This window comes from Pelobates fuscus, chromosome 7 (assembly GCF_036172605.1).
Source record: "Pelobates fuscus isolate aPelFus1 chromosome 7, aPelFus1.pri, whole genome shotgun sequence".
Lineage (NCBI taxonomy): Eukaryota > Metazoa > Chordata > Amphibia > Anura > Pelobatidae > Pelobates > Pelobates fuscus.
The window spans coordinates 138729007-138747496 of NC_086323.1; the positions used below are offsets into that span (position 1 = coordinate 138729007).

Genomic DNA, 18490 nt, shown 5'->3' on the forward strand with positions numbered 1-18490 from the left:
GGGTTTCTGTGCCTTTGGGTTAACACGTCTTCCTGGTACTAACTTAATAAAGTTTTATCTCTTAGAATCTAACATTTCATAGGGGGGACTGATGTGGGATTATTTAAAAAACCTTATTGTATTTGTATTCAATTATTGCACTAACTCCATTTTAACTTTATACTGTGACAATCCTCCATTTTGTCCCCCTAACCTGACTTCTTCAATCCTCCATTTTGTCCTCATAACCTAACTTGTTCATTTTAAAATCACCTTACATGACAGAATTTCCCAGCACATCTAATACAATAGAACAAAGACTGTATTTTCTATAAAGATATGATTAACACAGGAATTGCTGACTTTTCCTTAGATTTGCAACAAAGTATAATTTGAAGGCCATGCGAACACAGTAGTAATGAAATGTTCTATTCATAAGAGACCTTGCACCTGGCCACGAGGCCTGAGATCACCGACCGTGTAAAATGACGCTCAAGACCCCTTGTCCCCCACCCGTGTCCAGAACAATCCCACCTCTTGGTGGGTGGACACGGGATTAACCACTTAGTCTTTTGAGCCAATTAATAATATTGATAGGTGGACACTAATCCCGACACTTGACAATTAATCCAATTAATGATGTTTATTTACTGATATTCTAATAAGCAATGATGACGTAAAATGTCTCTTAAAAGGACCTGCGTGTCCGCTTTTTAATCACTTGCCAATAAATTTTCTCGAAGTTATTTTAACCTGAACCTTGTGTGTCAGACTTAATTACTTCAGCGTATATACGCAATTTATTTTATTAATTTGGACAGGAACAGATAGACATTTAAACATTTTGGTTTACTGCTAAAAAGTACCATAACACAAGCAGTGATATTCTCTGATTTAGATTAAAGAATTGTGGCATATTTATGTAGGAAACCCTTCAGCAACTCTTTATAACTGGTCAACCAATGGCCAAAGCCATCCCAAAATTCACCTTACCTGCCATAGAACCTGCAAGACCTGCGTAATACTCCAGAGTCAGCCATGAAATTTCTATATCCACTCTGGCTTCAAAGATTGATTTTCCATTATTTATGGTTTCTATGGTAGCAAGCTCTTCAGTGCGCTCCTGTGGAGTAGTAAGTAATCAGCATGATTTCAAATTTCACAGAAATAATTGGCATGGAAATAAACTGATTGTTTTTACTCTAACATGTCAGTGATTTGAATCACACAGAATGCCAGTAATATTCACATTGTATTACCATATACTTGACACTAGGCAGTGCCATTTCCTCATTACATGCAAACCCTGTGTAAGTTGTCTAAGACCAGTATTCCAAATGAAAGTTGCTACTTGAAACTCGTTTGGCTATTTATAAAATGCAAATGTGTCTATTTCAGGCTGTTTTGCTGGCACTTAGCTGTTAAAATGGACCCAATCTTTACATATTTAAAAAAAAAAAAAAAAAAAGAAATACCTGCGCATTATCCCCAAACCCTATGCACGTTTAAATAACTGAACTTTTTTAGAAGACTATCTATATGTGTAGCTTTGCAAACTCTCTAAATGGCCTAATTGTAACTGTATAACCAGGGACGCTGCAAAGGTAAAAAAAAAAAAAAATTAAATTAAAAAAAAAAAAAAATTAAATTAAAAAAAAAAAAAAAATTGCCAGGGCTTGAGCCCCAAACAAAATTTAGTGACGTCCTTCCCTAAGCTCAGTAAAAATTTAAAAATGGGGGGAGAAACTAAATTTTCTAAAATAACTTTTATGCCAGAGACACTAAACCTGACCTCTGCCATTCTGATTAACTACAACTGCAATATGGACTTTCTCCCCTCACTCATTTAATGGCTCAGTAAATGTTTAACAGCTTGGCTTCTAGCTGCACCAAGTACTTTGGCCTTAATCTTAAATAGAGGATTGCAGCATTTTATTGTATTTCATAAATTACCCCACTAACATAATGGTATCTTTATTCCTGGTGTAGTGCAACACTAAACAACCTGGAACACATTTATTTTCAAAGTAACATAACAGACCTTTTAACACTGCACACATATCTGGAGGCATCCAAACTCCACCACTTTGCAAATCATTTTACAACCCTTCTCGTGTTTGTCTGAAAGCGAATATTGGTCATAAATTAATGAATGACCAAATTGGTTAGCTGAAAGGAATTCGTATGGCGGCATTCATTTATTCAGTGAACGCTGTTGCAGTTCTGATTGAATGAGCTCATTTGTCAATGCTGCTTTCCCAGGAGTACTGATTTTATTTTCCTGTTTTTATTAAGATTTTTCATAGCTAGATTCCAGTATTATACATGATTTAATTTAAATTCCATGCCCTTTCTATTAGTACCTAGTGTTCAGTGCTCATTTACGAAGCTCTATGATTGTCTCTCTCAATCTACTGTACATATCTTCAATGAAGATATCTGTGATTGAGACAATGCATCAATAGTAGAGAGCTTTGTATATGAGAAGTAGGAAGGTATTTAGTGTATCCAGGAAGCCAGGTGAAGCTTTGACAAATGAGCTGGGCTTCAAACAAAAGATATATAAGAACGACTAAAGTAAATGGAATATCCCCCTTTTCAGGGGATGTTCTTGTTGTCACTGCCACCTTTTATTTCCACAAACTCTGTAGGACTGACATTTGTTCAAATACATTTTTTAAAATGTAGGTTTGACAGAAACTATACTAAAAGAATGTCAGATGAACGAAAAATAGAAATCACCATTGAGGAGCAAGGTGATCTGACAAGGTCCAAGGTACAAAAAGAACATAGAAGGTCCAGGATTTAGAAATGCAATATTCTAGAGTTTAACACTTTTTCTTTGAGTGGCTTGCAGATGAATATTACAGAACATAACAGGGTTATTACTAGTTCGAGGGGCTCAGTATCAAATATACTATATGGAATGCTTTTATAAAGGCCTTTTAAATCTTGAATGGTCAGTGAATACTGAGCCATCCAAGGACCAATAGTTGATTTTTTTAAAAACATTATTTTTTTCCCAATAGTTTTTTGGGGGTAGGGCTGAAAAATTATTATAGAAGAAAGAAGATTTATTGGACGCCCTCTCATTTTTATTAGAGTGAGAGGAGTAGGATTATTTTCTGGGGAAGGCCCCTGGCTACCAAGAATGAGCAACAAGGGACCATGATGTGGGGGGGTGGACTCCTGGCATGCCAGCCCACAATTATATTAATGCCCCCCTGACCTGATGGGCCGGGGAAGACAAATACATTTTCCCTCCCTGGATCTTTTTAATAATTCTCATCTGCTACCCATGCATGGGGCTAGGGAACAATGGCATGTCCCTTCATTTGTATTTATTTTATAGACCCCCATTTGCATTTTTATTTTCAATTTTAATGTTTAATAGGGTGTGAAGCATGTGCTCCCTTTAAAATATTTACATTTACTCCTGCTACCCAGAGATTCTCATTATTAGAATACTCCATCTCATTGCCCATGGCATAAACTCACAGGGTAAGGCAACCATCCACCATCCAGATGTTGTGGACTACATCTCCGATAATGTCCCTTATAGCCATAATGCTAGCAAAGCAGCAAGGGAGATGAAGTCCACAACATCTGGAGTGCTGAAGGTGCCCGAAAGGTAGATCCCTGGATGTTTTAAAACTACAGCTTTCATGATGCGTTGTCATTCTAATGACATGCAAAGCATCATGGGAGTTGTAGTTCTACAACATCTACGTTTTTGGGCACCCCTGGCCTAGATTATTAATGGTTGAGCAGCATCTGTCTGCTTACCGTGCAGGTGCCATGCACCCACTTGATTTTATCTTGTTTTTAGATAAATAAAGGGTATTTTGACTTCCAAATGCTTTTTTTTTTTTTTTTTTTTTTTTTAATGGTGGCAAGCTAGAGAGAATTGGCCAGCCAGTGGTCAAATAGTCCAGATTTTTAAATAATGGTTCTGCATTTCAGCAATCCAAAATTAATATTCAACTTTCTGTTCCAGCCGCTTGATTGCATCTGGACAGGATAAAATCTGGACTACAGTCAATCTAACTCATATTGCCAAATCCTGATAAGGTCTGGATTTTGCAATCTGAATGCACCTGAAATGTCTTAGATATTTGCTAATCCAGACCAGAGAGCATTTGGATTTTATTAACCCTTACAATATTAAACTGTCTAGTCAAGAGATTAGCTTAAAAGGAACACTAACATTGGAAATACAAGCGTGTATTTCTAATGTTAGTTTCCCTGACATTTTAGGTTATTGGGCCCCCTCTGGAATATTATATTTTCACTTACCTTCTATCCCATGCTGCGCTGGTTTGCCTGGTGCCACCACACAACAAATGATGATGATCTCAGCCAATCCACTGCTTCGCCATGAGGTAGAACGGAGGGGCTACTGCATATGCATGGCAATCACCGTGCTAGGCGAGTCAGGGTCTCCTCATAGAGATACATTATAGTAATCCATCTCTATGCAGAGTGTGAAACCGCTGAATGTCCGTACTGCAAAGACTGCAGGACCACACTAGTAGTAGCTGCCTGCTTATAAGGGACGCCTCTAGTGTCTTTCACTCAAAGTAAACGCTGACTTTTTTTATTTTTCTTTAGAAAAGACAGTGTTTACTCTGCAGAAACTTCATGGACATAAAAAGGACACTCCACACACCTAAAGCACTTTTGCTTGCCAAAGTCCCTTAGGTGTGAAGAGTGTGCATTGTACATTTCAGTAGAAATGGTCTCTTCTATTAAAGAGAAACTGTTATGCCTTACCTGGCCCTCTGCTCCCCTTCTGCAAGCTCATTAAAGAGGTGGGTGTTACAGCGTGCTGGCGACTGAATGGAGTATCATATGGTGGGGAGGGGAGAAATGAGGCACAAATAAGAGGAGCTGGGGGAATGAGGCACATATGGGGGGAAAGGGGAAGAATGTGGCACATATAGAGGGAGCTTGGGGAATGAGACAAATTAGGGGTAATGAGACACATTGGGAGGAATGGGGGAAATAAACACATGGGGACTGCAGGAAATACGACACTTGGTGGACTGGGGGAATGAGACACATGGATGGGCTTAGGGGAGAAAATTACACAATAATGGAGGGACTGGGGGTAAATGAGACACATGGAGAGACTGGGGTTGGACACAGAGACCTTGAGAGGCTGGGGTTAAAAGAGACAAGGTGCTGGGGGAAAGAGAAACACAGAGGGGCTGGGAACAGGAGAAAGACACACAAAAGGGGCTTGGGATAGAAAGAGACACACAGAGGTGCTGGGGAAGGTGCAAAAGAGACAGACAGTGACTGTGGAAGGTAGGGCTAGGGGGTAGACACAGAGGAGCTGGGGGGGATAAGGGTGGGAGTCACATAGAGCGACTGTAGGGAGAAAGAGACAAGCTGCTGAGAGAAGTTACACACAAAGAAACTTGGGGGATAAAGAGACATAGAGGGGATTAAGAAGAGTAGAAAGAACCCCTATCCACGACCAGTCCCCCCTCCATATAGGAAATGAACGGTTAGATATAATGCCCAGAACGGACCTGCGAGTCCAATTATAAGTGGGGCCTGCGAGCCCACATGTTGTTTACCCATGTTACGGCTGCTAACTCTGCCACCGGCCACCACAAGGCACAGTACTTACTTGCTACTATAATGACTTTGAAATTGGAGACTTGTGAGTCCCTCCCTGTTATTCTTTGTGATAAAAGAAAAATACAAATGAAAAAATATTTACAAAAAAAAGAAGAGTAGAAAGAGACACACAAAAAGGGGTAGGAAATTCAAAAGGGGGATTAAGGGGCACACAGGTAAAGATGCATTTTTTTGGGGTGGCTGGGGTGGGGGCATAGCAAAATGCATCCTCGCCTGTACAGCTAAAATCTTTGCACAGGCTCGTCTCCAAATGTATACATTTGCTAGCAAAACTGCTAACACAATGCATATATTGAATTTAATGCTCTTTTAATAAAGCAAACATTATTTTCTTCCATGACAGGTTCCCTTTCATGAACCTTGTTACACCCACCTCGCTGTCAGACAATTGGCTCTGTTTAGCTCAGGGAGGCTAGATTCAAGAGAGAGGCTATTGCCCAGAGCACCTGCCTTGCAAAGACTTCTCATTGAGCTTCATTGGGAAGTCTGTGATTGGACAGCCACATAAATTCTGGGCAGGGTTAGAAGGGAAAGGCTTGCAAATGCTACAGACAAGAGATAATTACCTTTTGCAAGTGTTTTTTAGATATAACCCCAATGATAAAAATGTGTAATTAAATGCATACATGTTTTCATTGGGGTACTTTGTTATGAAATTGTTAAAACAATTAATTATTTTTTCCCATTTGAATGTTCCTTTAACCCCTTAAGGACACATGACGTGTGTGACACGTCATTATTCCATTTTATTCCAGAAGTTTGGTCCTTAAGGGGTTAAGCTATAGTGGTTCTGATACTTAAGAGAAATATTTTGATTTAATACTGGATACTCCGCCATACCCTGATGATCCGGGCTGCCTCCAGCATTACTCTGCCCCGTTCCATTCCGGATTTTTGGCTCCATTGCTTGAAAGCTGACTTTGCACTCTGAATAGCTTCATTTACTTCCTTCTCTCCAGAACAATTGAATGTTGCAATAACACGACCTGTCAGACAGCAGAAAACAAGCCAGCGCAATCATTACTAATTAACAAAACTAACAGAAAGGACCGAATTTGCCGTTTGCTAGCACTATAGTTGGGGACAGATCCAAAAACAGGACGCTTTACTATGCCTGAATGCCAAACTCACTGATCTGGTTACCAAGGAACCCAGACCGATGGCCAATGGAATGCTGTTCTGAGACATTTTCATATGGGATCTGAACCACCAGGGCCGGCCTTAGGCATTTTGACGCCCTGTGCGAAAAATCTTCACAGCGCCCCCCCCTCCCCCTCCCGTCATCCATGTATGCTGTAATGTTTGTGTTGTCTGTGTATGTGATAGTAGGTGTGATGACTGTGTGTGATATGTATGCTATGTGTGATATTTGTAATGGGTGTATTAACAGTGTGTGATATGCGTGTATTGGTTGTATGTGACACACACACACACAGAGTCAGACGGCCATACACACACACAGGAAGACATCCACACACACACACAGGCAGACAGTCATACACACACACAGACACACAAAGGCAGACAGTCTCACACACACACACACAGACACACACAGGCAGACAGTCATACACAGACACACACACACAGGCAGACAGTCATACACAGACACACACACACAGGCAGACAGTCATACACAGACACACACACAGGCAGACAGTCATACACACACAGACAGTAATAAACACAGGCAAAGAGTCACACTCACCTGACAATCCCACAGTTACCTGTGGAGTTCATTGTGGAGGCAGTGCAGCTCCTGGTGACTGTTTGGTGGGGAAGCAGGGACTCCTTCCTGCTTCCCCTGCAGCAGTTTTCCGACGCTTTTAGCTCCGCCCCCGCCGCACGGTAAGCTCCGCCCCCGCTGCAAATTTAAAAAAAAAAAATTCTTTTTTTTTTTTTTTTTTTTAAATCCACGGCGCCCCCTGCTCCATGGCGCCCTGTGCGGCAGCACAGCTCGCACACCCCTAAGGCCGGCCCTGTGAACCACCATGTGGCATTAGAATCTTAAACTACATAAACAGCACAAACCACTTACAGCAGTGGCTCCTCTACAGGTAAAACATGGCACCGTTAATTTAAATTAAAAAAAATGAATCTAACGTTGACAAAGTATACATAGACAGTAATGTTCTCTTAAACTAGGTCAGGACATCATTTAATATGGACATGGAGCATTGGACTGTATCCACAGTCAACAAACAAAAGAATTAGGAGTACCTGCCAAATATTGCACAACTTTTTGAAATCTTGCCAGTACTCTGGAGTTCATAACATCCATCTGAACAGAATCAGGCATTCTCGAAAAATATTTATGTATCTTTGCCTACTGCAATCAAGGCATTGTAGCTCCCATAATTACCACCCTTTGCCACTGGTCCTTTTCCTTTAAATAATTCTCTCTTTTATGGTGATCAACCTGGTATCTTTTTAACGAGCCACCATGTTTACTTCTCCCCTGATTATGTGCATTAAGATTGTTTTATCTACTTAAGAGGCTACTGAAATCCACTGGAATATTGCTCAGCACTCTTGCTGCACTATTAGGCTCGACAAAGAGCTAATTTCTGTATTTTGTAAACTTCAGTCTATAGAAGGAAACTTGTAAACAGTAATAATAATAATACTAATGTGTATATATAGCGTAAAGAAAAAAATAATTAGAAGTTAATTAAAAAAACAAAAAAAACAGTGATGGCAGCAGATGATTGGTATATTTCGCTAACATTTAAAGAATATTTATACTAAATAAAATACACATATACATGGTTATTCACTAAAGTGAGAATTGGCAATAAAAAAGTTAATTTCAAATGTTAGGACAAAATAGCCAGACTGGAAAAAAGTCTTCCATGCTTCCATTTCAGCCACTTCGGCCTTAAATTTGAAATTCCCTTTGAGATCCTGACAATTCTCACTTTAGTGAATAACATTGTTATTGAAAAAATTCTAAAAAGTCCAAATCAAATTATCCTCATTAGTTTCTGTAAGAAGTCGGTGGAGTGAGTCATAAGGGACCTTTGAATATGGATAAGAAACATTAACCTACTGGCACAAAAAACAAAGCTTATTTCCTTTTAGGCCAATTTCCTTGCTGAACTCAGACACAAAATTATATGCAAAGATCTTGGCCAACAGACTTATTGTAATTCATCCGGAAATTACTTCACTAGAGCAGGCAGGATCTATCCCCTCTAAGCAAGCCTTGGATAACACCAAATGCTTATTGGATGTTTTAAATGTAGTCACAAAGCAAAATTCTGCTAGTTTACTGAGCTTGCATTAGATGCCAAAATACTTTGATAGGATTAATTGGGTATACATGGCAGAAACAGTGCCCATTAGATAAAACACATCCCCATTAGATAAAATTATGAATGCAGGTTTTTTTTTTCCTTCTTATAGAAACAAAGAATGTGACGGCAGATAAGAACCATTCGGCCCATCTAGTCTGCCCAATTTTCTAAATACGTGCATTCTTTTGAAATAACAGAACAATGCAGGGCTGTCTACTTTCCCCACTAATTTTTATTTTTGCTATTAGATAGACACCACCAGAACATAAACAGACTATTTGCCAATTATATTCTTTTTTAATTGAAAACTCCAAGCAACTCTCTCCCCAAACTGTTGGATGGCGTTGCTAAAGTCCCCTACTATAAAAATAACACATGGAAAGCCCAAGCTTTGCTTTTAGGTCTTCCAGCCAATGGTGTCTCCCTCTTGCAGTCCAATTAAAAATTGGACTCAAGAACGACTTCTCTTATCTTGGATTTCAATTAACTAGACAACCCATACCATAATTACTATAATAACTTATCCATAAGATCCAGTGTATCATAGAATCCTTGTCAAATTTGGAGCTGTCATGTGTGAAAAGATTCAACTTTGTTAAAATATTTCCTTTAATCCTCTACCTATTGCCCATCCTAACTCTCTAATTTCAACAGTTGATTAATGCCTACATTTGGAAGAAAAAACACACCTAGAATATCTCATTCAGCCTGCTGGGTGTCTACTAAACTAGAAGGTTTTGGGGTTTATGGATGTCAAGAAATATGATATAGATTATTATTACTACTTATAAAGCGCCAATAAATTCCGCAGCCCTGTATAATGGGTGGACTAACAGACATGTTGGACATACAGGAACAGAGAAGGTTGAGGGCCCTCCTCAATAAGCTTACTTGCTTGGGGGAGTGGGTATAGTGAGACAAAAAAGTAGTGGTAGCGTAGAAAAGTAGGTTGCTAGAATAGTGTGCACCAAGGGCTTAGGGTTTTATTTATTTTGGATGAAAAGTTGCAGGAGAGGAAGCAAGATGTCGGGAGGGAAAACTACTAACAGTTTAACTGATATGCTTTCCAAAAGAAGTGAGTTTTCAATGATTTCTTTTGAAGGAATGAATACTGGGTGCGAGTCTAATGGAGCAGGGAAGAGAGTATTATTAATTTGCCCAGACAATGTGTCTAATATTGGGTCACTCTACTGCTCCCTGGGCATCACTAGAAAATATGTATATATGTCCTTACAAAATTATCCAACAGTTATGGTTCCAAAGCATCTTCTTCTCCCTAATAGAAACATTCTCACCACAACATTGCTGAACATGGCAAACTTGGACACCACAACTGTTGAATGCTTATAAACCACTAATAGTAGCATTGCTGTCTTTCTTGAAAATTCCAGGCATTAACTTGAACCCAAATTCAAATGATATTCAATTTATTTGTCAACTTTACCAAGAAGGTGATCTGCCCTTTACCCCCAACATTCAACTAGCCTCCAATTACAACTTATTGGGCGTTTATACTTAACTCTGCACCAAACATGCTCTATCATCGTAATACTTATCTGTAGCCCAGGATCGGGTTGAGGAAAATTTATATACATGCAAGAGCAAAGCAAAGTCTTTATCTTTGTTACACTCATATGGCTGAATACTCAATATCCACTAAACTTTCCAACATGTTCCAATGGGAAAGGGAGTTGGGACAGGAATTTTGTTTAGTGACATGGACATCTGCAACTAGTCAACTGTGCAAAGCCTCAAAGTGAACCAATCATTGGGAAGCAAGCAAAAACATGTTTACACATTGGTATTTCGCGCCTAACCATCTACCACGCATTTACCCGGGTTCCCAAGTGACCTGTTGGAGGTGTAAACGGATAAGTGTTACGTGTTTTTGGTCCTGACCTTTACAGAAAAACAAAAACAAATAAATTATATCTTTAAACATAATTTAGTGGAAAAGTCAGATTACTGGGTGAAAAAATGTAAAGGAAAAAACAAAACAAAAAAACAGTTTTTAAAATGCTGCCATAGAAATTGTAGTTAGTAACTTTTTTTTGATGGAACAAATAAAGGGGGTTATAACTGGGGACCCTGTGGGAAGGTCATATTAAAATAAGGGTCTTAAACTTCGGTAGTGATAGACTCTCACTCATTACCCTAACCGTAAGGCTGCTGTAAGCTCTGTCATGATAAAAGATACACATTTTTACTTCTTAATGGTGGTTACTGGTAGCAAAAATATTTTATTATTTGTTATACCTCTTCTTGCATCTCTAAACAGAACTTCTTGGGTCCAATACCAAATAAATATACTTTATGGTTTTTTTTTTTGGAAGGGGGGGGGAGGGGCACACACCCCTCTCCCCCATGTCATAAGAAGGTTCAGCAATATGTGAGTTGCTTAGGAAACTTTTTTTTATCTATTTTTTTTTCATAATGAGAAGCTTGTGCAAATTTTCAATCAGACTGTAAGTAAGTATAGCAATAAAATAACATTGCACAGTCATTACTCACCTGTTGATGGCTCATACGCTTGCTCTTTTCCAACTGAGTCAATAGGCTGCACACGTTGGCCCCCACGGTAATTGAGAGGCAGGGAGTTTTGGAAGGTTCCGGTACTGAGAGAACGGCTCATTTTGAGTCGGATGTTGGGGATTAGTAGACGTAAAACGGGACCAACTTGTGGGAGTTTCATTCAACGGTCTGTAGAATTAACGATATTGAATTAGAAATCAAGCCCTCCTTTTTTTGTACAGACGCTGATGCTGATACAGACACATTGTATTACTACTGACTGTTACTTGTTTTTAAAATGGAAAAGTATACTAAATAAAGATTGTCAAAAAAAAAAAAAAAAATTAAGAAATCAAGCCCTTTCACCGGACAATCTAAATTATAAAATTTGAGTAGATCAGCCTGATGCCAATTTTGGCATTTGTCCCAACAGATTTACCAACTCAAATACCGCCGAAGCACAGTAAATAATACTTCATGTATTATGAGAATACTAAGCAGACAGCACTAGCAGTTTTATTAAACTACTATATATATATATATATATATATATAAATATATATATATATCTAATAGAAGATAAAGGGAGCACACTAGGACTTCTTCTCAGTGGAAAAAAGGAGTCTTTACTGTATCATCAAATAATACATATCCTGTGCAAAGTGCAAAAAAAAATAAATTGACGTTTCGACCCTCCTTGGGTCTTCATCAAGATCAGAAAATATACAACAGAACATAGTGTAATCTGTATATAATCACAATAGTATGAAAATTTATGAGCTGAAACCACTCACACATTTTTGAGCCGTTTGGAAGTTGGCTCAGAACTTATATCGCCTTTATGTCACTTTCAAACTTTTCCTCCTCTCAAATGGATCCAACTTTTCCTCCTCTCAAATGGATCCAATTATTGCAGTAACCATTTGGTGGAAAGTTGGAGTCAGGAGTCAGGAGTAGAAGACTGACTCCTGACTCCAACTTTCCACCAAATGGTTACTGCAATAATTGGATCCATTTGAGAGGAGGAAAAGTTTCTTAATGTCCTTGAAAGTGACATAAAGGCGATATAAGTTCTGAGCCAACTTCCAAACGGCTCAAAAAAGTGTGAGTGGTTTCAGCTCATAAATTTTCATATTATTGTGATTATATACAGATTACACTATGTTCTGTTGTATATTTTCTATATAGGAAATTTGTACCATGTACTTTTGAACATATCCTTCACACATAAGGGAGGAAAACCTACTAACAGTTACCAGTTATCACATCTAATCGCAGGTAACTAATTCTTTACCCTTTGGTGTGCGCTTTTACCTTTTTGGAATTTCTTTCCTGTATTGGATTGTTCACCTGCTGTACTGTATGTAAACTGTGGAATTGAGCACTAGCCCTCCCTTCACTCCAAATGATCCACCCCAGGAACCCATATTAAATTGCAAAATTGCTCTCACTAAAACAGACAGACCTTCTTCCTGGGGCTATTAATTAACATATTCCAATACTTTTGGAGAAATATACACTCCATCCATAACAATGCCTTGCACTCTGTCACAATATATATATATATTTGTGGTCGGAACTTAATTCGTATATGGAATAGACGAAAGGTAGAAAGTTGGTAGGGTTGTGCCGAAACCAACATACAGGTAGGCCTGTATAAACCAGGGATAATGTGATAATAAGATAGTAGAGGGAGTGGTGGGTGGGGTCACTTGAACAGGAAACAGTATAGGTAAGTAGGGGGGGTTGCGTTTATAAAGGAAAACTCCTCCCACAAATTCAGGCCTATGGCCTTTTACTTGTGGTCGTAACTTAATTAGTATATGGAATAGGAGGAAAGGGAGAAAGTTGGTAGTGTTGTGCTAAAACAAACGTATGGGTAGGCCTGTATAAAGAGGGCAAAAAGGTATCGTGAAAAACACTCTTCTTGTATACTTACAAAGATAACCTTTTAGTGATTCCCTGAGCTCTATTAATGAAGCGGAATCTAAGAGCTGAAAACAGGGATAGCTGTCTATTCGATGTAATGATGTGGATTGGGCCGTGAAGAGACTGCAACAGAGTTAGGTGGAAGCTGTTGTGTATGAGTAAGCGTGTATCTAGTGTGGTGACATTCTGTCATCAAACTAATGTGGTGACCAGGGGTCATGTGACCAAGCTCAGGTATGCCTTTTGTTACAGGGGGATACGTTTTATCCTTTGGTATGGTAATTAGGTAATTCAATACCTTTACAAGTCAGGGAAGAGATAACCACCTCCCTCTATTGTCATTCCTCCCTGTTCCTTCTTGGCTGGGCTACTGAGCAGACACGTGAGCAGACATGGGCTAATTTTTATCATGGTGAACTGTGAGTGGGATCTGATGACTTTATAAGGTTTAGTTGTTATTGTCAGTTAGTTAGATTGTGGTTGTTGTTGTTTTAGTTAAGATTGTGTGTCATTATTTGTATGTTGTTGTTGTTTTGTCTCTGAATAAATATTTGTTAAAGAAGACGGACCAGAGTTTATATGTGTATGCGTACATAATTTATAGAGTTTGGTAATACACCACATTTTGGCGACCACAAAGGGACTTCTACAACAAATGTTTGTGAGGCGCAATAACTACCATATTGATACATAATCTAAGAGCTAGTGAGTTTAGAGCATAGGATTAATTTTGTGGAAACAAATATACATATGTTTGTTGACTGTTTTGAATATGTGCATTGTGACTGATAGAACTAAACTGAATCTATTGTAAATGTTTCTTAGATGTTACATTTTGTGGCTTCAGTGCATTCTAAGTTTAAATAGCAAAAAGGTTTTTTTTTGTTATCTCTTGTCTGTTTGAACTATTAAATTCTGGGTAGGAGCATAGTGTTTACATGATAAAGGTGCAGCAAAAACCGAACAGAAAAGCCTGCATGAATGGAGTGAAATTCAGCGTATGCTGAAACGAACAGTGAACCCTGTACCAAGCCTTATGGTTTACACAAACATACAAATGGTGAAATTAAGAGAATGCCCAACCGAACGGTTTTAAACTAAACCTTAAGTGTCAGCAACTAGGTAGGTTGAGATTTAAACGAATGAACGCATGATTCAAACAACGTACGGACATGACAAAGTAAATACATGTATGACTTGAACCAGACGATTTAACAGGATAAGTGAACGAACAGGCTGTATGGGAACAAGCAGAAACCAGCAAACAAGAGTATTAAGCAAAGGAATGTTTAAACGAAAGCAAACAAACGGTACGCGTGTATGCGAACGTAATGGGAGCCAATCACTGAGTTTGGTAGGCCCGTATGTGGAAACACCGCGAACGGGTTCCCACGAGTACATATATAAGTGTGCCGGGTCTTGTGGCCAGAAGCCGTCGTCTTGCGATATGGGAGCAGGGTTGGAGACGCTGAAAGCCATGTCCATGGGCTGCGGGGTCCGAGCAGTGAAAAATGTCGGGAAGAACCAGAACGGAAGTGCTTGTTGTCGTGGCAACCTGGTCACTTGCACAGGAAACGGCATAGGTAAGTAGGGTTGAGTTTATATAGGAAAAACACACAAATTCAGGACTATGGCATTTACACACTAAATGTTTTTGTAAAAAAAAAAAAAAAAAAAGATGCATAATGGGATGCTGGACATGTGTTTACCTCAGTAAGAACAAAATGACTGTCAATGTGGCTTTCATGTGTGTGAGTGGACTAGTCGCCTTACCAGCATGCCAACTAGGACAACACATAGAGCACTGAAAAAACACTCTTACAGGGCTGTGGGAAAACCAGCACTACTTCAGAAGTATGGAAGGCAAATACTGCCGGGGCGTATCCGGCTTCGACGCCAGGCTTCAGCAGCGACTACGGGATGTGCTGCGCAGTATGGAGTACCCTATCCCAGAGGAAAGAGAGACAGAGTGGAGGGTGGCGCTTCAAACCGATCTCTGGAAGGAGGACCTCAACAAAATTCAACTCTTCCGGAGCAAGAAATTCCCGACCACCAACCAGTGCCAAGCGGAACAGCTGGAGCTGTGGATGCCATTCCTAGGAGACCAGACCTCAGAGGAATGGGTAAGGGATGTGGTTAGATGATTCATACCGGGCCCTGCGGTGACATGCCTACCACCTCTACCCGTGGCTGGTCCAGTATAAGTGTACTGAGGGGGGAGACTACGATGGCCCTGATTTGTTTTGGGAGGCTTTTGAAACTAGTCTGGGATTAGGAGAATCCGACAGTGCCCACTTCTGGTCCATCCGAGCTGAGCGGGCAGACAACTGGGACCTTACTAAGATCGCTGCCATACAGCCAGACCTATCTTTTCTGGCCAACTGGGAGTGGGAACTAAAACAGGATTATGTTTGCCTATTCCAACTGGTAATGTCGCCTGTCTCCGAAATGATGGGGTTTATGACCTGTGCAACACCGGGATAGTGGAGTTTCATCCCTCCTCCCCAGCAGCTGTGCCCATCATCAGGAGACAAGGCACCTAGCCCGGATGGTGCAGATGGGACCGTGGTCTCTGTGCCTGCCGAGCAGGAAAGCTGGGTGGCTGACCCAGACCTGCCACACTCCAGGTGTACTGTACTCCCTGTTTTACTACCAGTTCCAGAAACAGGTGACCTGGTAGACTGGTCCTGGGAAGACCCCCAGTTGGCAGGTGGAGATAGGACCGAGGTCTCTCCACCGGCCCTACAGGGATGCTGGGCAGCCTGCCCAGATCTCCAATCACAGATGGAGAAATGTTTAGAGTCTCCATGCAGAGTGTGGATACACTTAATGGCAGTGCTGCTTACTGTGCAGAACTGCCACAGGAAGCACCTCTAGAAGCCATCTGAGGAGTGGCCACTAGAGGTATCCCTAGGCTGTAATGTAAACACTGCATTTTCTTAGAAAAAATACAGTGTTTACTGCAAAAAGCCTGAAGGGAATGAATATACTCACCAAAACAAATACAATAAGCTGTAGTTGTTCTGGTGACTAGAGTGTCCCTTTAGTACACTGTTTTAAAAAGTGCAGGTATGTTTCTATGTGTGTAGTGCAATCTTATACCACAGTATGTATCGCGCTACCTTATAAGCATGTATGAGCCTTGGTTCTTTTTAATACTTACTAGGATGTGTGTTTTGCAACCTCATACAATGTTTCCCTTATTATCTGCCACTGCGCAACTATAATAATAAACGAATACATTTAAAAATGAACTGGGTTCAAAAACAGCTTTCACTTCCTTCCTGAAGATATCTATAATTTCTGTTAGGCTTATTTGCCAAGAAGTACTCAAACTAACTCTGAAGAGCAGGATCATTTTACAAGTTTGCATAATTATCCAGTGAAGTGGAGAAGATTAGTGCAAAACTATTGCCTATGCATTTGGAAAGGAACATGCTGATCAACTCCTCCAGGAGATCCAGAGGCTCTCTGCATAGAGCCAAACCCAATAGTCCAGCTCATTGGCTGAGAGTGATCAGCTGACACTCTTACCAGACAAGCTGGCCCTGCACAGCACAGTTTAGCTACCAGAGCTATCAGAAGCTCCTGTGCAGAAGCTTCTGGCTCTCAGTGCAAGACGTGACTGGCACCCAATGGATCCCAGCTAAGTTGTCAACCATTCGAAAATTATTTGATTAGTTACATTGGAGGGCACTAGAGCAATTATGTCTCACTGTAGTAGTTATGGTGCTTTGAGAGTTATCTTGAGTTGCAGCTGTAAAGCCATGGTATGTGAAGGGGGATTGTTAGATAAACTCCCCTCTAGAATCTAAATCCCTCTGTACATTCTGTACATTCTACTGTCACTGAGGAATTAAAACAGCAGTGATTTGTATCATTGGAGCCCAGTTACTTACTATATGGACCCACAAATCCCAGCTAGAGAAATGTAGAGAGAAACATCACACAGACATGAAGCAAACGGTATCCATAGGGAGGTCAGACTGGAAATCACAACCAATTTAGACACTCCAGATGTTTGCTAACTACATTTCCCAAGATGCTCAGCCCATCATGTAACATCTGACAAAGAAATATATAAAAGTGGCGTTTGATGATCAAGATAATGAATGGTGCTGCTATACCCAAGTATATCTCCACTATGTATACTTAGAAAGAATTCAGTAAAACATAAAAAGGTAAAAGCGCACACAAAAGAAAGGAGGTAGTTACCTGACGTATAATATAATATTTAGTAACTGATGATAGATATCTCCTCCTTATACATTTGCTGTATATAAAGAGGAGATATCTATCATCAGTTACTAAATATTATATTATACGTCAGGTAACTACCTCCTTTCTTTTGTGTGCGCTTTTACCTTTTTATGTTTTACATCATGTAACATCTCCTGCACTAAGTTTAGACACCTATAGATGTAATGAAATCTGTAAAATCCTAAGTGCCTAAACCAGGGCGCGCACACACACACATCTGTTGTTGCAAAACTACAACTCACATTATGCTAAGTCAGGCTTTAAGCTGTCAAATCATCATGAGATTTATCTTTTCTATAACATAAGCTCCAACGGAAAGTATCAACCATTTCCACTTGCATTGCATTTGATCATCTCCTTGGGAACATATTTTCCTATTCCCTCATATAATAAACAGAATTCCACCTTAGTGTTTTTTCCTGTGTACCTTATACAATGAAGTTTTATAAAGTTAAAAATCAATTTTTGATTATGAAAACCATTGTCAACAAATCTAATTACCAATTAGTTGTCGCTGCTCTACTGTAAACCCTCCCAATGCCCCCGGGTAATGTCTGGCTCCCTAGTACATAATGATCCCAGGCACTGAAAAAGAGCAATACAGTAATTTTAGGGATGTGAGAGGGGTCCAGGGATAGGGCTATTTTTTAGATTCCCAACTAATAAAAATGTATACAATTAAAATGTAATTTAGAACAAGAACAATGTATCTGATTTACACGGACTGATTTCTTAACACATTTATTGTAGTTTAAAGACACATTACTGGGAGTATTATTGCTGTAAAGCTCTGTTATACACTCAGACACAACAATATGGAGCTCAAAGAAAAGAGGGAAAGGGGGGCGGAGCTAACCGGCAACCTG

At 39.8% G+C, this 18490-nt stretch overlaps 1 protein-coding gene across 1 annotated transcript in view; it reads right to left on the reverse strand.

Annotated features, from left to right (window-relative positions):
- ALDH9A1 (aldehyde dehydrogenase 9 family member A1) overlaps positions 1-18490 on the reverse strand; it is a 48127-nt gene that overhangs the window by 19369 nt on the left and 10268 nt on the right. Inside the window, exons 2-4 of the mRNA XM_063426696.1 lie at positions 11436-11624; positions 6469-6614; positions 973-1102 (exon numbers count right to left, since the gene is read on the reverse strand). Of these exons, the coding sequence (XP_063282766.1) occupies positions 973-1102; positions 6469-6614; positions 11436-11616 (457 nt within the window). The 5' untranslated portion in view covers positions 11617-11624. The remainder of the gene's footprint in view (positions 1-972; positions 1103-6468; positions 6615-11435; positions 11625-18490) is intronic.